At 37.9% G+C, this 23,744-nt stretch overlaps 2 protein-coding genes across 4 annotated transcripts; both read right to left on the bottom strand.

The window, feature by feature from the left end:
• Window positions 1-1,173: 1,173 nt before the first annotated feature.
• golm1 (golgi membrane protein 1) lies at window positions 1,174-10,706 on the bottom strand. Of its 3 annotated transcripts, none has more exons than XM_023282156.3 (11): window positions 10,527-10,706; window positions 8,647-8,788; window positions 7,576-7,755; window positions 7,389-7,443; window positions 7,177-7,279; window positions 6,831-6,954; window positions 5,989-6,151; window positions 5,588-5,791; window positions 4,648-4,812; window positions 4,329-4,427; window positions 1,174-3,392 (listed from the first exon to the last, which is right to left on the bottom strand). In XM_023282156.3, the coding sequence occupies exons 2-10, from the start codon at window positions 8,773-8,775 to the stop codon at window positions 4,330-4,332; spliced, it is 1,221 nt and encodes a 406-aa protein (XP_023137924.1). In that variant the 5' UTR covers window positions 8,776-8,788; window positions 10,527-10,706; the 3' UTR covers window positions 1,174-3,392; window position 4,329. The 3 variants fall into 3 exon arrangements, with proteins under 3 accessions (XP_023137924.1, XP_023137926.1, XP_054867605.1); XM_023282158.3 differs by having other exon boundaries at window positions 5,989-6,148; window positions 10,527-10,705; XM_055011630.1 differs by having other exon boundaries at window positions 10,601-10,690.
• Window positions 10,707-11,108: 402 nt separating this feature from the next.
• On the bottom strand, window positions 11,109-21,665 carry LOC111576468 (G-protein coupled receptor-associated protein LMBRD2B-like). The gene is made up of 18 exons (XM_023282151.3): window positions 21,517-21,665; window positions 20,510-20,736; window positions 20,184-20,293; window positions 18,817-18,915; window positions 18,521-18,688; window positions 18,173-18,383; window positions 17,902-17,976; window positions 17,672-17,776; window positions 17,387-17,567; window positions 16,344-16,525; window positions 15,976-16,109; window positions 15,117-15,222; window positions 14,833-14,930; window positions 14,007-14,110; window positions 12,969-13,015; window positions 12,739-12,844; window positions 12,082-12,178; window positions 11,109-11,944 (listed from the first exon to the last, which is right to left on the bottom strand). The coding sequence occupies exons 2-18, from the start codon at window positions 20,681-20,683 to the stop codon at window positions 11,881-11,883; spliced, it is 2,061 nt and encodes a 686-aa protein (XP_023137919.2). The 5' UTR covers window positions 20,684-20,736; window positions 21,517-21,665; the 3' UTR covers window positions 11,109-11,880.
• Between the last annotated feature and the right edge of the window lie 2,079 nt (window positions 21,666-23,744).

Genomic DNA, 23,744 nt, shown 5'->3' with positions numbered 1-23,744 from the left:
AGACAAGCAGCAGTTGTCCAAGCTTCACAGTGTCAATGAAAAGGAAACCGACAATATAACAGCAATAAGATAACAGTGAAAAATGTCTTCTGCAATATGGGCAAAAGTGAGACAAAAAGGCAGACAAAGGGGGGTTTAGGAGTGCTGTTGTAAGACTAAGGAGAACTCTGTTCTTTATTTCTGTAATTGACCCAGTGATGACAGTTCCTTTACTCAATTAAATGGTTACTCAAGCAAAACTATTATCAGGAAAATTAAAGTACCAAAAGTAAAGGTACTCTCAAGCAGTAAAATGGTCCTTGTCAATGTTGTATTAATATTATTATTATTATAGACAGTGTTTTTGGATTAACATCACTGCTGTAATATCCTGTATGCCTTCTACTTATGTATATGTTTAAGGTTGAGCTAATGTTAGGTATTTTATTTACTGATGGGCAGTTTAATCTACAAAGCATCATATTCAGTAAGACCATCATGTATGTAACGTCACTCTCCTGTGACAACCTCATAAGGCGGCTCAGAAAGACAGACGTGTTTGCAGCTTTGAGACGCTGCACTTTCCAGCTGACAATCAAAAAGTGTTATTTTTTATTAACATATTTCTAGTAGCCTAAGAACTAGAAGAACTGTCCCCACCCTTTAAGGAAAACTTAATCCTTTAGTTTGTTACAGAATATTCAAAAGGAAAACACATTTTTCGCTGAATAGAAAGGGTATGAAAAATTGTAATCTAAAGTCAAATGCAGTAGACTAAGAAGTACAGTATTTGTCTCTGTGATATAAAAGAATGGAAGTAGAAAGCTGCACAAAATGGAAATACTCAAGTACATGTACTTTATTTACTCAATTTTATACCTAGGTGCTTGAGTAAATGTGCTCACATTCCATTACCACATGGAACTTGGTAGCTCTTATAACCTGAGAATTTAATCCTTCATCAGCAATCCTATTCAGTATTTGTATGGTTTTTGCAACTAAAAATGTACAGGAGCATATTGAAAAAACATCAACATTTTAGAAATAAGTTTCGCTTTTTACTGTTTGGGATGAAAAATTAAATTGCACTCTTTCTGTAAAAGTTTGACCAATAAAAGTTAGACATTTTTTTGTCTGAATTTCTCCAAGGAGCAAAATTACTTGAAGGACTTTGGACTAGACAGACTCTCCACATGTGGTCAAGCATTTTATAAAAACATAGAACATGTTGTAATCCCAGTCAAGTTCTCAGCAATTGAAAAAAAAAAAGACAACTCACTGATTTTACAGAAAACATAAAAGTAAGTGAGTGGACTATTAAGTGGAAATTCAATGTATAAATGACATTTCGCTTAAATAGTTGAGTAAGAATAAGCCGGATGCACAATGTCCCATAGATATTCTGTCTTTAACAGAGGCTGACGTATACTTTTAGTAACTGGAAGCCAAGTTGTCTTTGTGACTGCACCTAAAGAGAAACACTACATTTAAAAGAAGAATTGCACATGAAACCACAAGATTTGACACTGAAGAACTTCAACCTTAGCTTGAAAGAATGAAATGTTGAGTAGAATTTTCAATAATCCAATTTTAGTTCCCTTCCACATGCCTGGCTAGATTAAAGAGAGACGTTTGATAGAGCAGAACACAGGCATTGTATTGTAATCACCTACCACTCATTTCAGATAGGCAAATAACAGGAGTCGAGGATGATAACTCCCTAACATATGATGCAGGACTTCTGGAATGGACTATGATGATAACCAACGCATTATGGAAATTACAGCGATGTCAACGACAGCGTAGTGAATGTGTGTGGGTGCACAGTCAAATTCACCACTTCTACATAGAGCAAAATTCCTGGATTACAAAATAAATCTTCTGTCCTGTATAAAAACACAAGGCAACAAAACCCCCGCCACAAACTTCTACTAACTTTGACTTATTTCTGATTCCTAAGTTTAGCTAACTTTTGCACTCTCCCCAATAAATTCCAGTTTAGTGCAGATTTGACAACTCAAACACGTTTTAGCACAACTACTGAACAGTTCACACTAACTGCCTTGCAGTAGCCGTGAAGCACAGCAGATTGTTCCTGCTTCAAGGAAATGTCCTTCATAATGTCACAGCAATTCTCAGAAACCCACTCCCACATTCTGATCAAAATAGTCCATTTTGTTCAGCAGACCAGAAACGGTATTCACAAAATGAGATCACAAACCGAGTAGGTCGAGTAACTGTAGACATGTACCATGGCTCACCATCTTACCTCCACTGTGAGAAACACCTGACCGTCAAGGGAAAATGGAGTGTGCAGAACTGATAAGGCATGCGTCAAAATACTACGAATACTAAGACTGCTGATCTACGAATGGTTTCTGTTCCTTCTGAAATAATTTGAAACTATTTTCCTGCCTTACTGATCCTAAATGTAGAATGCTGAACGCATACAACCTTGTGACTCTTTGTGATCTGACATACAGCTCAGAATGAAAGAATTACTGCCACTAAAATGCCAAAGCAACTCATCAGTGACTCTTCAAAAATGATAGGACATTAATCAAAAATGCCCAGTTACAGCAACAATATATGTTTAAAATCTGACAGCATATAATCTTAGAGGGTGAATTTGTCCCTGGTTATGTGGCATGTCTATAAAGCCAGCTTTACTTTTTACAGCATATATGGCAATGTGGAATTCAAAGCAAGTGTCTTGTTATACTTTTTTCATATAACTGGACACAACTGGACCTAGCAATATCACAAAAAATTACAGCATTTCTGTGGTCATGAAAATTCTCAAATGAACAGATTGATTTGAAGTGGAAAACATTTCTATGAGAGACTTTGTCGAGGAGAACTTAAGGCTTTACTTAAGATGCTGTCACACCTCTGAGAGAGAGGAAGCTTGTGCTGCAGAGCTCTCTGTCTCTGATGAAGCAATTCTGTCACTGGAATCACTCAGATTGTTTAAGCTAGTTGTAGTATTTCACACCTCATAACCCTATAAGGGTCTGCACGTAATTCAACACACAGCCATTACGCAGTGAGCATAGCACATGTCGACACATCTGTAAAATCTACTGATTTTCCAGACATGATGAGGTTCAATTTTTCAATCCAACTGGTGTCAGTTCTTGAGTATCTTGAGCTGTGCTTGCAATTTTCTACTAGTACTAAATAGTAGGTGATAAGAAAATCTCAATTCCAATTGAACAGACAAATTAAATACATTCCAGTGAGCAAATGCTGAAATTAAGCACCCAGCAAGTCTTTCATATCAAAAAATTTCCATTTGACATTTGATTTGGGTTCAGTGTTGTTTTCAGGTTGCATTAACCTGTATGTTGTTGTTGTGTAAGATAGTTCTTGTTTTCCAATGTGGTATGAAGGATCTGTCTCCAAGTCCAGCCCTGCAAGAAAAATAAATTCTATTAGAGACACCAAATATTCTGAATGTCCAACAGTAAAAGCTGCTACAGATACAAGGACAGAGAACTGCTTTATCAGTTGTTCATTTCATGGCAGCATATTAAACAATGAAAAGTACAGGCTAAAGAGAAAGAACTCAAAATGTTGCAAGACAGCAAATTATAAAACACACACTAATTCCCGTGACATTTTCTTTGGTGAGCATTTGCCAATTTAGAGAGGTGAACTAGAAAAATAAGTAATCTGAAACCATATTTTCCCCTGAAACCGGATAATTCTCTTGGCCACCTTTTACAGTGGGAAATAAGAACAGAAATATATTGCTGATATTGATTTTACTGCTAAGACACTCAGGTGAGACAGCAATGTTTTGCTCACACACAGACACAAAGTAGGTGACTATATCTGGCCTGTCGTGAATGTATAGTTGTATGTGTGTATCTTGTTGAAAACTGATTCTATCCACATATCACTCCTTTTTTATGTTCTTGTAACTAGGAAAAGGTGCTTTGAAGACGACTGGGAATGCACTGTGGAGTGGTGTAGTAAACAACTCTAAACTTCAGTTTCAGCCTGAATAATTGTATCTTGCCTGGCCGCTGCTTGCACTGTGTCCGAGAATATTTACATGTAGTCAGTTCTTTATCAGTTTTCCTCTGGAGTGTAGCGGGATGCTTTTTGCTCCACGTATGTGTCAGCAATAAAGTTGCTGCTGAACCGTTTTTTTGCTACCACAAATTAAACAACGATTAACTTTGGAGATCAGTTTGAGAATTCACTCACATCGTGCCTGAACTACAACTCACCTGACAGAAAGGGATTCTTAGTAATTACAGTCACATGCTGGGTCAGTGTTATTATATCACAGTGACTGGAATGCCAGTGAGGAAAACATCAGTGTGTGTTTCATTGTGTACCTTAGATTTGAGCAAGTTCTGCTTGTTTGTCTGCTTCAAACTCCCCTTCATTCTCATCATCCCCATTATAGTCAGCCAGCTCCTCCTCCATGTCCTTGTCTATCAAACAGTACAATGTGATTATTAACATGACACACATATTTCTGTGCATTTATTTGGATGTAGTTTCCAATAAATAACCATCCTTCATTCAAATTTTTACCTCTGGCCCTCAAACGGTCAGCTGTGCTTAATATAGAACAACAGAAACTAGATCACATTCATTCCTTAAACTTTGATCTACATGCTTTTCAGTTTAATTCCATATTAGCATACACACCTATATTCTCAGCCTGTTTGTTCTGTTGTTGTTTCTCCAAATCGACTCCACCCACTACTTGTTCATCGCCGTCGTACTCCTCTGGTTCCTCAATGTTCTGACCATTAGGATTTTCATCTGCCTTGCCTTGACCAATCAGCATGCCTTCCATCCCAGGGTCTGTTTCTGAAAAAAAAAAAAGCAGTTTAGTGTAACAAAAATTTCACAAACTCCTCTGAAAATGTCTGTTGGGACAGCTTATAGATGACACATAGACAATCACAGCAGCTACACTGTGACCCATGAATAGGTCTGCAGTCTCAACCATGATTCACACTCAAATAGGATGTAGACTCACATGCAAAAGCATTTTTTGTGGGATATGTAGCCCTTTCTGTTTACATAACAAATGTCTAGTTGTGCACTGACCTTCTATGCTTCTTGCAAACTGCTAATTTACATGGCGGAAATAACACGAATGTGACACAGGAAAAGGACATTTTCAAAAATGGCTTCTGGGAGGGAAAATTGTCCTTTTAAACTCTAGTCTTTGCCTGGGAGATCTTAAAAGAACATAGCAGACATATATCCCTTACACGACTCAAGAACACCAGATTATGCTATGCGAGAGTCATGTCACATACAGAACTGTATATGACCTTTGTGCATAGCAACTTCACAACTGAATACTTTAAACACCAGCTAAGTGTGGCGAAAACAACATAGAAATAATTGTTTTTTGATTTAAACTGGCCAAACGCCGGTCAACTTAGTCAACTGTGGGTTCATTCTGATGTCAGCAGCTTTGACATTCAATCCTGATTTCAAGCAGCTATGTAGAACAGCAGGATATAGTTACTTAGAAATAATCTTTTACCTCAGTGTTTCTATTTCATGGGTCAAGACAAACAAGCAGCGAACGTGTTGTTTGGTAGGAAAGCACATTCTTTGAGTTCTTTACCTTCTGTCTGAGCACCCTCTTCATGAGCATCCATCACCTCCATGTCTTTATCCTCAGTCAGATTATCATTTAGAAGTTTATTGGTCGCTCCCTCCGTCTCCTCTGTTTTGACGGCTCCCTCTTGTGGCAAAATGTCCTGCTCAGCTGCAGCAGCCGGGGGAACAGACTCTGCTTTTGAGAGATCCTTTTCTAGAGGCAGTTCCACTGGAAAATATAACAAGGCAGAAGGCAAAGTGCAGTGTGAAGTCATGTCTTGGCATCATTAGTGTGGAATAATATGTAGAGATGTAAACACACAAAATACACTGAATGTATAGTATGTGCTTATAAATAAGTACATAATGGTGTGATTGCAGGGTTTTATACGTTCAATCAGTTATTCATCATTGTTCAACATTCACCTTTCTCCACGATGATATCATTAGTCAGTAGTTCAGATGGTTCATTTCCTTTGAGCTCAGAGAGGCTTGGTGTGTGGCTTACAACAGTGGCTGGTTGAACTCCATCAGGCACAGTTTTAACTGGTTTGCTGTCTTTTACTGCTCCATCCACTGCGTTTTCCTGCTGACAAGTAAACATAATTAATCCATGATTCTTTACACCACCAAAGAAGCAACTGGGTAGAAAAGGAGAAGCATCAGAAGCTCTTTTCCTGCAGGAATATTTTTCTTTTCATTTGATTTGACTGGACTAACAAATGCAAGCAACTGCAACTCAATTTTCACAGGAAAGTGAACAAACTGCTGAGATTAAGATTAAACTTAAGCCTCTTTCAGATAGACACTGCTTTCCATACATCTGCTGGCATCTAAACATGTCGGCCTAATGTCTGAGAAAGCACCCTCGTATTGCCTCGTATCTCCGTATTGCTGTTGAATTAACAGATAGGCATGCACAAGCAATGTACTTTGAGATGTGCAATACGATTTGTAGAAAGATTCAGTGTACCATCCAGTTTTGTGTGTATGACAAATATCATGTGCATACTGTGTCTCATACAGACGGTGGGTAGGGACAGTTTGGGGTTTGAACAGTGCACAACGTATTCACGACAGCGGGTGTCCTCAAAGCAGTAATTAAGTAGGAATTACCGAACTAATCTTTATTCTTGCCCTAAATGGCCATATCAACCCTGTCCCTCTACCCTGTTCCCAATCCTGTGGAAAGACTCATTGCTTCTCTTGAATAAATATTGTTTATAGGCTTTCACCTGCTTCTTGGTCAAACAGGGAAGCCAACCAACCTGTGAGGAAACACCTGGAGGAGGGACAAGCTTCTCCATTTTCTTCTGAAATTCAAGTTTAGCGGCAGCCACTCTTTCATCACACAGCTCCTTCTGGGACAGCACCTGGGAGTGACAATGGGTCCTACACATGTGCACAAGCACACACATTTAGTTATATATGTATAGAGCCAACAGTAGTTAATGTGCATGTGATATAACTGGGGCTGAGTGAAAAATTAAGTTTGGCTCATGCCGGCCGCTGACATCAAGACGGCTGTAAGTAACTAAATAAAGTTTTCTTTTAAAAAATAAAAATAAATAAATAATAAACCTGTATAAATATAATTACATGAAGTAATCTTACATGTCATAAGTGAGTTTGTTGTTAAGAGTGTTGATGTTGCCTTGGCAACTCTGTAGCTCCTTCTGAAGCTTCCCCAAATCATCGTTGAGCTGATTCAGCTGACCTACAGTCCATCCGATATTAAGACATTAACATACAGATACAAACACAATCGTGCAATTTTTCAGCAGAGCTCTGCTGGCATTGTTTGAGAAACAGAAGTTAAATGTTACCTTTGAGTTCCTGTATGGTCTTGGTGCTGGAGGAAATGTTCTGTTGCAATGTGGCCTAGAGCAAAAAGCACAGACGCTATCAATACCCCTCCCTTTATTTCTGTACAGTTTGCAGTTTTGAGTGTTTTTGGTTGAGTTTAACATGCATTCTGTGACCATTTAAACTGCCTGTGGTGTTTGATGGCACCTTTTCTTGGATGCAGGTGCTCTGGGCCCCCTCCAGTTGTCTCTTGTAGACATTTTCTATGTGGCTGATCTGCTCCCTCTGTCTCTGGATCTCCCCCTGGAACTCATTCTTCTTCAACTCTACTGCTCCACGCTCTGCTGCACCACGTCGCACCTGGCCCTCCAGTTCATACAGCTTAGTCTGTGACACACACAAAGATGAAAAGATAAGACTGGCTCAGGGATACTGACTACGTTATCTCTTTGTCTGCCTCTCTTTTTTTTCCAGGTCTTTCATCTGTACTCAAGTCATACTATTTAGCCAGAAAAGGGCACACGTAATGATAACAATCAATTCAATGGAGCCGTGCACACTGGAAAAACACTGAGCAGAGAGGAACTGACAGACACTGAGTTTATAGTAATACAATATTGGCATGTTACTTTAGCCCATGACAGTAAAAAGACATGGCAACAGTGGCTAAAATTTTTCTATTGGCCTCAGATTTATCCTGTTCTGCAATGCAAATATGCAAGAATTAATTTAGTTCAGCAACCTGCATTATTATAGGATGTGTTCTAAATGAACAGGCTATTGTATAAGTGGTAAAAGGAAATAACATAGTGCAAAAAACATCAACTAAAACTTTGAAAATACTTAAGCCAAAATGAGGAACATTACTGACAACACATATCTAGCTTCTGCAGAAAGGAATAACGCACTGGTGCTGCACATCTTCAGTGACAAAGCAAGGTCACAAGACCAACATGTTTCATCGTCACAGAGCCTGCAAACTGTAAACATGTCAGACAAGGTAAATTCTGGAAGCAAGAAGCTGTCACTGCAAGAATCAGATATCAATGTCAAGAAAACAAATGGACTGCTTGATAATGATTTACAAAACAAGGCATTTCAAATTGCATTCAACTTTTACTTCATTATGTATTTACTTCAGAGCACACAGTGACCGCAAGTTTTAGACACTGTTGTTTTTTTTTTGTTGTTTCGGGGGGCGGTTTCCTGTAACAGTTCTAAAGGTGACATTTTCAGTTGCAGTTGCAAAGCCACAGAAACATATTTAGGTTAACCTACTTGTAGCTCCAGGTTGCGGGAACTTGACACCCAGTAGTTGAAGCCCAGAACCAAGATACAGGCGATCAGAGCGGCAATCATTAGAGGTGGTGATCTTCCTCCTCGGCGTCCGTTCCCCAGTCCTCCCATAGCTGTCTACGAACTGGATACATACACACAAAAAGAATCAGGACACACTTTCCACTGATTCTATGATTTCATGTTTTAAACAAGTTTTGTTTTTGTTTTTTGTTCATAATAACAATATATGAGTGTTGTTACTAAGGAAGATTGGGATTTCCTGATTTCTTCCTGTCTGTTGCTGTCATTAAGGTGTGCTGTGGAATTAGAATAAATTATATCATTATATATATATTGCAAATTTCCTCTTGTGGGACTAATAAAGGATATTCTGTTCTATTCTATAGCTGCAGTGCAAGCCAGATGTTTGCTAATTGTGGAAAGGTTTACTTTACTTTATTTTCTTATCTTCTCTTTTCCTATTCCATCATATTATTAGACAATGCAACCACAACAAGCTGTGTGTCTATTAAAGGATCTTGCGTAAAGATCATTACAGTCTGGAGTTGTTTTGGTTGTGTAGGTTGACTTTTGGGCATGTACGAAACTCAATATGAGGCCTGGAAAGGGTAGCAAGCTACTTCTGCTTCTAAAAAGCTATTGCCAGACCAAGCTTGTGTCCTAAGTGTCAGCAAAAAAACAAAACACTGAGCACAGGAAATGTTATCTGACCATACAGACAAGCATCAGGACATGTTGAGCAACTCCATTAGAGATACTGTATATGTGCAGCTTTGTTTCTATATACCCCAATATCACGATGATATTTTCAAGAACATTCATAGCACAAGCCTGCACAGTCACACTGCCAAATACTCAATGCTATAGAGAGCAAAAAGAACTGATTTATCTTCAGACTGCTGAATGATCTAAAATATTGAAACCTGTATAAAAAGTAAGGAGGGCACTTCCAAGGGCCTGTATGTGCTGAAATTTAGCAACAACTTATTTAAAGCTCCAAAGTGCAATAGTGCAGTGTTACTTCACTGGTAGTATCATACTGTCTGGTCGTGGTAGGGCATTCTGTCCATGTAGTCAATATGCATAACCCTCATTACCATGTTCTTTCAATATGCAAATAATCCAGGAATGACAATGGTGCAAAGAAATATCTAAAACAAAAGGTGGCAATCTCTTCCGTTGAGTATTTCTTGCAGATTTCTTTTAGATTTAATATAACTGGACTTTACTGCTATAACATTGTGGCTGTAAATCAAAACCACACATTACAGCCAATACTTAAGATCAGTCCTGATTTCCCTGAAGGAGAAAGGGAAGAGTCGTGCGAGCCTATCACTGGACGCTGATTTGACTGTAGTTGCACAGCAGCAGTAACTTTACAGTAAAAATCAGGCAGCCAGACTAAGGTCAACCTCACAAATCACCAACACCGCGATCCGAAATTCTGGCGTATATGACAAAACCACAGAACAGGCCTGGAGCCAGGTTACACCGTCAACATTTTAGATAGTAATTAGCCACACCTTAGTAACTGAAAACATTTGAAAGCTAGTAAAGAGGACCCCTTTGCTTTACCGTCAACTAAATTCAGGTCAGGAAATGAGCTCTGAAATTGTACCATTATAGATGGTAATAACAGTCAGCACACAAACTGAGGAAATTATACATATATTTTACCATGTATCAAAAGTTTGGAAGCCAAGGCAACAACGCATTGTACTAAACTAAGCATAATTCTGTAAGTGATAATATTTGAGGCAATGCTAAAAGCAACTGGCGCAGCCACTCTACGTTGCAAGCTAACGCTAACGTTAGCATTTAACACTCAGCTAATGCTAGCAGCCAAACCGTCCACTCACCGGGTATATTCGACAGTCCGAAAAAAGAACCAAATGTATGGAGCGATACTTGGTGATATATTTAACAATCTCACCGCGTCCTTCTGGTAATCAATGAAGAACTGACTCCAGGTAGCTAACTCGCATCCATTCTTGCTATGCAAACAGCCGAGCCTGTGTGTGTTGGCCAGACTGGGAGTATTACAATCAGGTGATGCGTTTGTTGCGGTACGAAAAACTGGAATTTCAGCGAGAGCATAGTTTTACGAATGAAATATCAAAAACACAATCCCCAGTGTATAAAGGGCTTTTGTAAGATTACTGTCTAAATTAAGGGTACAGTATTTTGCTGCAAAATGTATGTTAATATTTCGAACTCAGATCACCTTGTTTGCTGTCTATTGCTAGATATTTAAACTACCAAGTATACACTTTACGAAGAGCATGGAAAGCAACACGGGCAACTGTAGATGCTACTATGAGGAATCTGATGCTTAATAAGATGAAAATAGAACTAAATAAATTTAAACTTTTGAATCCCTAAAACTGAGAACTTAAAATTTAGGTAGCATTTTAATAAAAACGTTGAAATCGACCATAGAGTAAACTAAAATTATTTATTTTACAAATGCATACATTTTATTTATATTGTCCTTAAGTAGATTTCCTGAGCCCCCATTTGCCCCAAATAATTACAAGAATTCACGGTCCAGTGCAGAATCAGTAATTTTGCTGTATATACAGAAAATCCCAGCAGACACACGGACATATGCAAAAATATCAAAAATGAACACTGTCTTGAAAATGGCTAGATTATTTCACATTCACTCAGACTACTACTAAGGATGTTTACTGGTACATCATATATGACGTCATTCACAGTCCAACTGAAGATAGAAATAAATATGTAAAAGGATTATGTTTATCATACATTTACAAATTCTTACAGAAAATAACAGACTGGACACTGCAGTTCATACCAGTCATGTCATTTCGGAAATATAGGCCACATACAGTCCATATACACAACATAAAACAGAACAGATGCAAATAGATTTCCCTTGTGTGCATGTTTCATTTCATCTCAGGTACAGTAGTCACTTTCATTTTACACAATAGGTTAAGGCTTTTGATGAGAAACATCACTGTACAATTACTGAGCTCTTCGTATAAACCAGTAAAATACACTTTATTAATGCTGTGGTTTTCATTTTCCTCCATTAACAGATACGATGTCTCAGATACAGTCTACTTTTATTTCCTGAGATATAATCCTTTGGATCCAGATTTCTTTCGAAAATAATTTAAATGTAAATAATTCATTTTATTTCCAGCGCGTACTAGCTTTTTGCTTTCCCTCCACATCCTCAGTCTGTCACACATCGTCAAAGATGCCTTTTAGTGGAGGTGACAGAGACAGGTAACGTCCTCCTGCAGATCTATGATGTTAAACACAGAGGCACAGAGTAAGTGAGACAGAAAGACAGTTTGACATCATATGATTTAACCATGGAGGACATAACTGTATTCAGCTTTAAGCACACATTAAACACGTTCAGTTCAGTGAAAAGCAAACCTTCTGTTTGGTGAACCGTCATCACTGGAGTAGTCCTGCAGTAAGCTGGCCTGCTGTTCCTCCTCTGTCTTTCCATCTCTTCTAGTGAACGTAATATCTGAGAATTAAAAAGATACACACACACACACACAATACTGTGAACACAACGACTTCTTGATGGATTTAAGTGACCTTGATCCACAAAAGGTTTGTATGAATGAGAACACAGAGGGGAGAGTTGTAAGATGCTACATGGATTCAGATTCAGAAATTGTCACTATTTTTGTTGGGCTTACACAATTTGCTTTATATATGTACGATGAGCTGCTTTAACTTGAGTCTCTGACACTAGAAACTAAGAATAAATTCCTGTGGGAGCAGACAGAGACAGAGTTTGGTGGGTGTTGCATGTTCCAAAGCAATCCAACCTGAAACACTGCAAGGTCTCTATCTCCACGCACCTTATGTGGGTGGGGTGCTTTATGGGGAAAAGGGCAGATGTTTGGTTCCCTACATGAAACAGCAAGTCTAGTGGTCAACTATTTGTAAACAAACTCATAAAACTAACACAGAAATGCATTAAAGATCAAATACAGTTTGTTGAATCAGTTGCAGCAGCTCTGAGCAACAACAAAATATTTTATTTCAAAGTTATTTTAGTTTTTCTATAATTCCTACCATTTTTCTTCTCTAATACAGGACTGGTCTGGTCACCATTTAACTCAGTGTAACCAGTTCTCGTCCTCCCAGTGGCTCCCTGGACTCCATACTGCTCCTTCCAGGCCTGAAACCAAAGCAGGCACACTTAGCACAAACCAGTAGAACCAGTGAGGCAACGTACTGAACAGATTGTCTTGCCCTCTGACAAAATTGTGAGAGAAATTATTTGATGTGTAAAACTGTCCCACCCATCTTCGATTTTGTCCTTCCTCAGCTCTCTGTCTTCTCCTTCTCTCTACAAAGGAACAAATTATAAAAGAAATAGTCAAAAAGTTTGTGAATCTTTGTTTATTAACATTAAAGAAAATGGGCAAATTAAAAAGCAGAAAATATTGCTCTGACATAAACTGCCTCCCCTGGCACTGATCATAGAAACTTTGTATTTACAAGGTTTTTCAATTAAACGAATCCCTTCGTGCCTTTAAAAGGCTTAGAGGTAATATTATACCTTTGCAGTCTCAACATGCAAATTCATCCCTGCTTCTCAGTTGCAGCTCGACTCTGCTCAAACACTGTGAAACTTCTCTTCACTACACAATGGAGAATTGTAATGGAGTAACTGAGCTCTACTGTATATGGTCAAACCTAAAACAGTTTCTGAAGAAGAGGCGCAAACTGTAGGGTCACCTATAATTTGAATATTTCAGAAAAGTAATGTATTTCATGGGTTGCTCTCTACAACATAAGCAACATACTGGTAATATAGATAGAAAACAGATAATATGACTCTTCAGTTTGATGACAATATTGAACAGCTTATAATGTGTCACTGATGTTATATAAAGGCTCAAAAGGCTCACAATTTTTCCTTTTGCAACTTTGTAGCTGAAAAAGGAGCATGTCTCTTCTTCCCTGCTTCTGCCTTGATATGGAAGGTTGACATGATTAGTTCCTTTGGTTTATTACATATAAAACCTAAATCCATGTCTTTGAGACTGCCATTAGTACATTCAGCCATGAAACTGACTGCTTATTTTACTCATAATATGTCCTCTACTGTACAAAAAATATGTTATGAAAGAAGATATGAGAAAGAGATTTACAATAAAACAACAAGCTAAATAAAGAACTTGCTATATTCAAAATGAGTTTTTAGTTGACTAGAAAAAAAAGAACTGATCACATCTGCATTGATTTTTATGCAAAAGGTAATAAATGAGATGACGTGACTGCTTTGAAAAAACACCATCAGACACAGCAAGTGAGCGAATCTGTGATGAAACTACCTCTTCTGATGAGTTCCCTGCCTTCATCCACCAGGTCAGAGGCCAACTCATCATCAGCAATGTACTGATACAAGCCCAGGAGGTTCAAACAGCGAGAGCCCAGACTAAACAAATCCCAACAAAACACACAAAATTACACACATACTGTTATATGTATATTATATTCTTGATGTGCAGCATAACAAATAAAATTCAACCATGAAGGTTTCTCAGAGCAGATTCTTTCTCCACAGACGTCATGTGCAGGACGGATAATCAATTATCTATCAGCTGATCAGACTACATGACCAGTGCAGGCAAACTGATACACTGGTGCAATCCTGTCTGTGGCAAAGAGGTGGATAGTGTGAATATCTAACCACATTTGGGTACTGATACAGGACAGAGAATACAAAGGAAAAGGACATGTTCTTTGTTGTTGTACTTGATACACAGAATGTAAAAAGTTAGCGAAATACAGCATTTCAAGCACATTTAGCAAAAAATAATGTTCTATATTTGCATAATATTGCACTTGACACAGGTGAATATTTACTTTATACATACTTTGTACATTACAGCCAAAACTTTACAGAATTTTTGAAGCTGTTGCTGATATCACTACTTAGAAGTTTAAAATCTGATAATGCAAACAAATATGTTTTATTAGTAAACTGGACCAACATATAGACTTAGTGGGACACTAGAAAGCTAAATAATACTCTTTCTGGTCAATGATCTCTGTAAAGGAGACACTGTTTGTAATTTACTGAAATATCTCTAATAGCTCACATCAACATTATTAAATGAAATTGCCGAAAACAGTGTTTAGTTATTAGTGGCTTACTTGTAAAAAGTGGCAAAGCAGAGCAGCAGCACCAGCATTGGATAATAGATGTAGAAGCCATCCGATATGAAAGACAGCAGATGCATAGAGCCCATAATCTGACAGAGGGAAGGAAAAAGAGACACTGCATTACTACATTTGGTGTGGTAACAAAGGGGATTTGACATTTTTGCATGTTTTTTTGTACATTCAGTATTTCTTGACAGTGGCTTTTGTGTTATAGGTGCATTATACATGTTTATTAGTACAACTGTCTGCGTTTGTGTTGAATATGTGGAACCTACAGAGGTGTAGGATGTCTGTATTCTGTCCTGGTGTGAGACGGCAGAGTCCATATGAATCAGGCCCAGAAAGTTAAGGCACAAAGGAGGAGTCAGACGGCAAAACAACCTGAACAGAAAAAAAGTATACAATACAAGCGTATGTTAATGGGTGGTAACATCACGTAGGACCTGACGTGGCCCTGTCACATCAACGCCCCGGTGAAGAAAGCTCGACAGGGTCTCTACCACCTCAGATGCTGAGGGACTTTAAGCTCCCTCTCAAGGTGCTCAGGAACTTCTACACCTGCACCATTGAGAGTGTTTTGCCTGGGACTATCACCACCTGGATGGACAGCAGCAGCCAGCAGGACTTCTTAGCCCTGAGGAGGGTGGTCCGCTGGGCTGAGCGCACCATCAGAACCACCCTCCCCAACCTGAAGGACATTTACAACAAACAATGCAGGTTAAAGACAGGGAAGACAGTGAGTGAGCCCACCCACCCCAGCCACAGACTGTTCTCTCTGCTGCTGTCATTGTTTCGGTCTGGAACAGGTGCTCAATGCATTTCACTGCGCATTGTACTGTGTGAAATTGTGTTTCTGATAAATAAAGGTCTTGAATCTTGAATCAAGCACTGTACCACAGTGTGAGAAGTGAATTCTGCTTCCACTTTAAAAAATGATCTCTAACACTGTTCACAGGTGTGAAATAAAAAAAAATCCAACAACAAAACAAAACAAAACTGCAAGATAAACAATGTGTACAATGTGATACTAAAATTAAAAAAAAACAACATTTGATTGATTGAACCAAGACCATATTTCAAAATACTTTATTTCTAAAACTGTGAAATATAATCCTGATAATGTGAAGGACTTACATGCCACTGAACTGCAGGCTGTAAGCATCAGTCTGGTGATGTGGAACCAGGTTGTAGTAGTTGAAAACTCGTATCCTGAAAACTGTGGAGTACACGCATATGCACATGAAGAGGATGATGACAAAGGACGCCATCTAGGGGAGAGAAACAAAACAACAAGTGGAAAATGGACAGGTTAGTTGGACTAGTTCAATGCATTACATCTGAATGGAGCACACTAAACAGTACAAACTGTGTTTGTTCATGGCACATTTATTACTAATGTTATAATGCAATGAAGGTTCATGTGTTTACAAAGCAAGAATTTATTTACTTTGAAAAATTCTACTGAAGAGAAATTAAAAAAGAAATACAATGTGCATGTTTACCTCGATGCAAACGTAGTTGTAGTGTTTTTCAGCCATCTGAATAAAGACAGCAAACAGAGAGAGGACTGGATGTGTGCTGAAGAAGGTGCACTCAGACCAGACCACTGCTGCAGACAGAAGACACAGGACAACCGCCAGCAGCCTGCAGAAACCCTGTCTGAACACACACTCCCAGTACCACTCTGAGCACCACAAACACACACACACACACACGAATGCAAATGATGGAGGAACATTTAAACTGGCATCTGAGTTACAGAGGCAAAGAAAAGAACATGATATATATTTTTACCATAAAGACTGAAATAACAGTTGTAATGGATCCAAGTGTTTCTCTTTCTTTTTTGTTAATAATGAGGTAATGAGAGATGTCAATAACTAACATTATGATTCGTTAAACACCTGAATAGAGTTTAATCACATCATGTGTCACGCTTGAGCACTTCAACAATACTAAAAAAAACAGTGGTAAGTTTAAGTGCTGTGAGCTTTGAATAGACGATGATCACAATAATTCAACTGTATTAGAGGAAGTCTGGGATACATAAAGTGTGTTACAAAGCCCATATTTAGCTGTCAAAGAAAATAAAATGTGTTGAAAAGATGAAATGTGATGTGGCTAGTTCAAAAAAGACATTTATTTCAACTACAGATCATCAGAGCATAGACTACACCTTCATAAAACAATAAAAAAATATATATTTAAAACAGATTTTTAAAGTCATTTGCTCGACCCTTAGGATCTGCATTTATACTCTTTAGAAGGCCAAAATAAATAAACTACATAAAATAGCATTACATTTAAGATTCCAAGGAAATGCTGTTGTAGGTGGAGAAATTTGACCATTGGTGGAAAAAACATTTTAAAATACTTAGGTTAATGAGACACATAAGTTATTTCATTTAGAAGTCAACCAAAGAACAAAGTTTAGTGAGAAATTTATTATGTACCACAAAATCAAAAAACTCATTGTAAAGCAGCTGAGTCACTGTACTGTAGTTACTCCATCTCTGAATTTAGGATTTTGGCAGACTCAACTCACCCACAGTGGGAGTGTAGATGAACCTGCGGATCCAGCCATGGTGTGCTAAAGGGAAGCTGCGGGTGAAGCGTCGGAGAGGACTGCTCTTACTTTTAGCAACATCCTCCAGATGAAAAGCCTCTTCTAACAAAATCAGCCACTGAACCTGAGTCTGTCTGTGTCTCTGCACTGCAGAAATGACCTGAAACACACAATTTAGATATTATTTATTATTCACATTTCTATATGCTGCCATATTTTGCATTGTTTGTTTTAAAATCTGAGATCAATGATAAAAATACTTACTTTTTTATGAAGGTTAAATAAGGATCTTTTGGTGGGAAGCACATTCTGTTCACCATGAGAGCTTTCCACATTCCTTCCCATCTCTTCTTGGTACTCAATGGGACACTGAAATAAGATGAAAGCTGTTCCATTGACCCCAACTGTACAAACTAAATATGCAATATTCGATTTAGATAAATTAGATTAGAAAACTTTGGTTTAAAGAACAAATTACCTGGAGTTTATCTCACCTTTGTCAGAATGGTGTCCACACACTTCCTGAGAAAGTGGTTGTACCTGACTGATGCATGGACATCTGCCACTTCCTATAAGAAATATTAAAGAAAAGCTTAAGCCAAAATGACACCAAGAATGTGGTTGATTCATAAAACATGACAAAAAGTTTAGATTCATGAAAAGTGTATTGAGAGATTTCCTACAGTAAGCATTTTCTAATTTCGCTATTGCTGGGATTTATTCTCTTAAGACTATTTCAGCATAAAGCTGTTTCTAAATCCTCACGTCCATGACATCTGCGAGGTTCTCCTCCGCTGCTGCCTTCTCTGTTGCCATTTTTGCTGCCTTGAAGTAGGTCTTCGACAGCAAGTAAACATGGGAAGAGGAGAGCCAGTAGGAACGTGGGATCTCCACCAGACCGTAGCCCAGCAACAGCACCAGAAGGAAGAGGCCCCAGGTATTGGCAGCTGTGATACCGATGGTCAGGAGCTCTGCCCTGCACCAGTTTTACAAAGGAAATGAAATAAATGAAAAAAATAAAGCTCAGACAACAGTGCCAGATTAGTCAAAAGTGCAAATTTTTTTTCCATCTTTTCAATTATTTCTATTTGAATTAAAGTACACTTGACATACCATGTGTGGTTCCACAGTGAGTGAGCAGACACATAGATGAGCAGAGAGATGAAGATAAGGAGGTATGTGCCATAATAAATTGCATTTTCAATTAGAGCTGTTTTAATCTTTCCAACCATGGAGAAAGCCCCTGACTGTGCATAAGACTGCATGAAGGGCAGCAGCAGCCTGTAAACACACACACACACACACACACACACACACAGCAGGAAGAGAGTCAATACACTCAAACTAATTGTTTTATGTGATATTCGAGTTAGTGTCTTAGCGTGTTAAGAGTGTGTTGATGATCTCACCATGTAAGAAACTGAGACGTCCAGTATACTACTCTCCAAAACACAGGCAGGACACCATCCGGGATGTAACTCCAGGGCTCCACACACACTTTTGTGGTACTGTAACACACACCCACACAAACACACAGAGGTGAAATTATAGGCATGTAAACACACAGTTCCATAAAGCAAAGATAAAGCTGTTTTACAGTATCTAGAAGTATGAAAGGGCTGCACAGTGACTCGGTGGTTAGCACTGTTGCCTTGCAGCATGTGTGGGTTTTCTCTGAGTTCCTCTCTGGCTTCCTCCCACAGCCCCACAAATACGCTTAACTGGTAATTCTAAATTGTCCGTGAGTGTGCTTGTCTCCATATGTAGCCCTGTGATAGACTGGTGTCCAGGGTATGCCTTGCAACATCATAACTTTAACACAACAATACGCTCTTTACCCAAAGTGTGACTTTGCCATCATTTGATGTCACCAAAATCTGAAAATTTCAAAAACCAACACTTAGCTGCCTTAAAGGTCAGCTCAAATTACTAAAAAACAACTCACTCTATAAACCTAAGTCAATATGATGAAGTTAAAATAACAAACTAAGCAGAAACAGATGAAGTGAGGTACTTTTTGGAAAGTCGTGTTGCTGCTGACACCATAAATGGATTTTACTTCACTTGTTACATTAGGGTGGAAACTGAAATCTCAGACACGGTTATCTTTAAATTGGACAAATGTCACCAATATTATCTGCCATAAGACGCCGTAAGAAATAAGCAAAAAAAAAAATGTTTTTAAAAATCTCAAAACCTAACCAAAACAAACACTTCCATGACTAGACACTCTACTTAGGCCCTCACTGCACTAATATAATATCACTGAGTCAATAAGGTCACACAGTCACAGCAAAACCTTTTGTATGAAGAACACAAATCAAGAAAACAATAGACCAGCACAGTGACAGCAGCTGCACTGATAATGCATCAGACAACAGAAAAGGCCAAATATTTGTTTGACTTTTGGTTTGTCATTTGGAATTTAATCCACACAGCTTGACAACATCAAATTGACAAAAGAGTAGAAAGAACTGAGAGTCATAATACCATAAACTGCTGAGAATAAATTCCATGGCAAATTATATATATATATATATACACACACACACCATCAAATATGTGGCTTCTGTTAATTAAAGAAAATAAATGTCATGAACAACACAATGCTACTTAACCAAAGACAAAAACCGATAAACTGAATATTTACAGCTTTTGCCAATATACTGTATATAATGCAGCACATTGGATTGCATCTGAAAGCAGCTGGAGGAATGAATCATCTTGAATCTAACAAACTATGGCCTTGGTTCTGATGCATCAGACAATATCTTACCTATGAGATGAATGAGGAAGCGAGCCGGCCTCAGAGTGAGTTATGTGTCTTACTCCAGCTACAGAGCCAGTGCGGTTGGAACTGTCATCAACACACTGCTTGTAGATGGTCTGAGAAAAGAGCAGAGGTCACATATCTAAATGTTAAATTGTACAGGTAAACACCAGAGCCAAGAGCAGTGTAGATACACACACAGCTCAACCTCAATCAGTATGAGATAACTCTCCAAAGCACGCACAAACTGTTGTCGATGCTGTTTTTCCCCCTGAGACAATATTCAATACCTATCAAAGCAAATGCATCAAACACTTAGCATGGTCTCATACCGTGCTGACATCAAGTGGCAGGATGAAGACGATGAGGAAGCAGAGGTACCAGGACAGCAGCGTCCCCAACAGCACCAAGCGCTGCTGCTTCCACAAGTCTCCATAACGCTGGAGGAGGTAGAGGGCCAAGAAGAACACAACTACGACCACGATGGCCAGCGCAGCACCACTCATAGTGAGGAGTGAAGTCAAGAAGTCATGATGACAGACTGTTGGAGGCCAAGAGGCTGAGAGAAAAGGAGACAAGAGAGGCACTTATCTTATCTGCTGGATAACAGGGCGAAACAGCTCGACCTCAACACTCAGGGTAAAGGATGATGAGATAGTGAGGGGAGAGTAGTGAAGAAACAACCAGAGAAAGAGCTGAAGAAAGGAAGGAAGAAAGGAAAGAAGGAGAAATAAGGAGAAAAGGCAAATAAGGTGTTTTAGGTGCAGTGTTGACTTTATAAATCTACCTGCACTGTATTATAAAATACCACATGACGACTATTACTGCTGACTTAGTGTGCCAGGGTCAACAATTCCAACGAGTTTGAAGAGCCGTATTGATTTGTGAGAAAGGAAGACATGAATGGGTGCCAGATATAACAGGAACAATACAACCAGGAGGCTGAAACTTAAGGATGCATTTATAAAAGTCAGCAAAAATATTAATTATGAATTTACTTTTTTTCTAGTAAACACTTAAATCTTAATCTCGTTTGCTTTGCTGGTTTTATTGTTGTTGTTTTTTTGTTTTTTTGTTTTTTTGTTTTTGGTTTTTTTGCATTTCCAGGGTAAACTTGGGTGACCACTATTTGTTTTCATGACGGTCACACACTGTGGTCATGCTTGATAACAAATCAAATGAAAATACACGAAAAGATAAAAAATTAAGAAGATAAGATAAAATACAACCGCGATCGTTTGGACGTGTTGTCGTCTAGACTGTTTGTTTCTGTATGTTTTCGCTGCTTTACAAACAAAGAACGTCTCATTACAGGAAGCAGAACAGAAGTAAATCTTACCGTTTTAGATTCTTCTCTCAGGCTGAAGCTGGTAAACCGAAAAACTATCTGAATTCACTGTCACATTATGTTCACCCGGAGTCCAGCTCGACAAATGTACACAACGTTTGAAACGACATTACGTAACAAAGGCAAAGACCGCGCGGGATCATGGGTATTGTAGGAGATTCGCACTCGTAAACAGGAAACAGGTCATTGACATATTGTAGTTCTATTAACCTTTAGATTCATGAGTGATAGGACCCTATGAACTTCTATAATGGGGTCAAAAATAACCAGTATAAGAATCAGTGTGTTTTTATGCCATTTTTTTTTACATTTTGGTTAAGAAAAATCATTTTTTTATTTATGTATTATTGTTTGTATTGTATTTCTGTGCCCACGGGAATTATTTAATGATTGAAATATGTTAAAATTTTTCAGTGTACAACATATTTTGAACATTTAATCACTGAAAAAGAAGAATATTGCACAGAAAAGAAATAGAAGAATGTCAACATCCATTCTGTTGACATTTTCCTCTAACTGTTGTTACTCTCCGTCCCTCCAAATTTGCGCCCTGCATCACCTCTTGTATGATATCATCAGTGATCTTGAAGAGCTTGGGGTAGTAATACAAATACTACAGTTTCTTTAAAAAGTATAAAAAGCAATTAAAAAATTTAAATGGAATGATATCAAAAACATATGTCTTGAGGAATAGCTGAAATATGAAATAAGTAATACTTTTCATGACAAAAATATTGCAAGAAAACCAAATGATGTAGCATTCACTTCTAGATCCAGCCACATCACTGCCAATATCAAAACACTTGGTCCTTGTGGCATTTCTGACCTGAACATGTGTGCGTGTGTGTGCGCGCGCGCGCGCGCGTGTGTGTGTGTGTGTGTGTGTGTGTGTGTGTGTGTATTATTAGTCTAACAAACAATTTGGCTGACTTTATGTTAATCTAATAATGTTATGCTATGTAGTGCTATATTAGCGTACAGTAGCGCTAACTTGCTAACTTAAATTCTTCACTAAGCACCCCTGTTGATTGGTGATTTGACTTTATTTTTATGTATGTCAGGCTTTTTAAATATCAGTGATGATAAAGTTAAATACAAAAATACAATGTTATAATATATTCAACTGTGATTTGTCTTTTCCCATTAATTTTAAATTAAAATATCAATCAAGATGAATGTATGTGTTATCTAATATTTATATTGGAGTTAAAGTAGGAGCAGCAATAAACTTTGAAAATAAAGTTCATGTTATGCATAACTAACAAGCTTACTTAGAACACAATTGAAATTATAAGTAAAATGAAGATAACACAGAAACTGAGCTACTTAGATTTTCTGGCTGATGATTTAACAGATTATTAAAATTAATCAAAAATAAAATAATTTTAAAAACATGATGTCAGTTATTAGTATAACCAGCCATACATACAGTTTATTAGATAGGGTTCATTGTATTTTTTTTATATTTAATTCACAGGAAGAGTAAAAAGAAACATCTAGAGCTGTCATATATTTTATAATTCTTTGGCTTGATTCCATTTTTTCTAGCAGCTTATGCTGTATTTAAAGAAAATATACAAAAAATAATCTACTGTTAGACTTAAAAAGTGTTTTTTTTAATCGAAATGGCTGGTTTGTTGAACAAACCTTGCTTTGTTGTTTAAGTGGCAAAATGTTAGTATGGAAGATAAAAATGAAACTTGTGTATAATACAACCTTGACCTTTGAGCACTGATTTACAATGTTTTTTTTTTATTTTGTTGCAGTAATTTTGTTGCAGTAGTACTGTTTCAGTTTCCTTTGCAGACTCACACACTGAATAATAAACAAAACAATTATGCCAAGAGTTTTTCAAACATGCATTCTGCCGTTTCATCAGTGAAGAAGTAATTAGCACACACAGTAACATGCATCACTCTCCAAACTGTCTTTTAAATCCAGTAGTTTCAGCTGAATAGATTTGCAAAAGCTCCTCGTGGCGGTAAGGGCCAAAATTTACTTCATAGAAGATTATTGTTTAATTTGAATGACCTTCTGATCCAACCATTTTGATGCAAATTTACTCACATTGATCGTGTTCACTTTTTTCCCCCCAGACACATATTGGGTCAGACTTACTCAGCTCTGAAGTATCTGGTGTAGGATTGTTGGCTTCAACAGCAAATTAACAGATGTTTTGGTGCAAGACTCCAAACAACAACTGAGACGCCATGGTTACA

Source organism: Amphiprion ocellaris, chromosome 6 (genome assembly GCF_022539595.1).
Source record: "Amphiprion ocellaris isolate individual 3 ecotype Okinawa chromosome 6, ASM2253959v1, whole genome shotgun sequence".
NCBI classification, from domain to species: domain Eukaryota; kingdom Metazoa; phylum Chordata; class Actinopteri; family Pomacentridae; genus Amphiprion; species Amphiprion ocellaris.
The sequence above is the reverse complement of the archived record's forward strand: the minus strand, read 5'-3'. Positions and strand labels throughout refer to the sequence as shown.

Bases quoted from the DNA above. Each gene is read 5' to 3' on its own strand.
- golm1 (XM_023282156.3), bottom strand. From the start codon at position 8,775: ATGGGAGGACTGGGGAACGGACGCCGAGGAGGAAGATCACCACCTCTA. The intron at 7,280-7,388 runs GTAACATTTAAC...GATGGACTGTAG, and splicing joins GACCATACAGGAACTCAAAG to GTCAGCTGAATCAGCTCAAC. The intron at 4,428-4,647 runs GTGTGTATGCTA...ACTGTTTGATAG, and splicing joins CAAACAGGCTGAGAATATAG to ACAAGGACATGGAGGAGGAG.
- LOC111576468 (XM_023282151.3), bottom strand. From the start codon at position 20,683: ATGAGTGGTGCTGCGCTGGCCATCGTGGTCGTAGTTGTGTTCTTCTTG. The intron at 16,110-16,343 runs GTAAACATGCAC...TCTCTCCCCTAG, and splicing joins ACAACTACGTTTGCATCGAG to ATGGCGTCCTTTGTCATCAT. The intron at 12,179-12,738 runs GTAGGAATTATA...TTTAATTCTCAG, and splicing joins TGTATTAGAGAAGAAAAATG to ATATTACGTTCACTAGAAGA.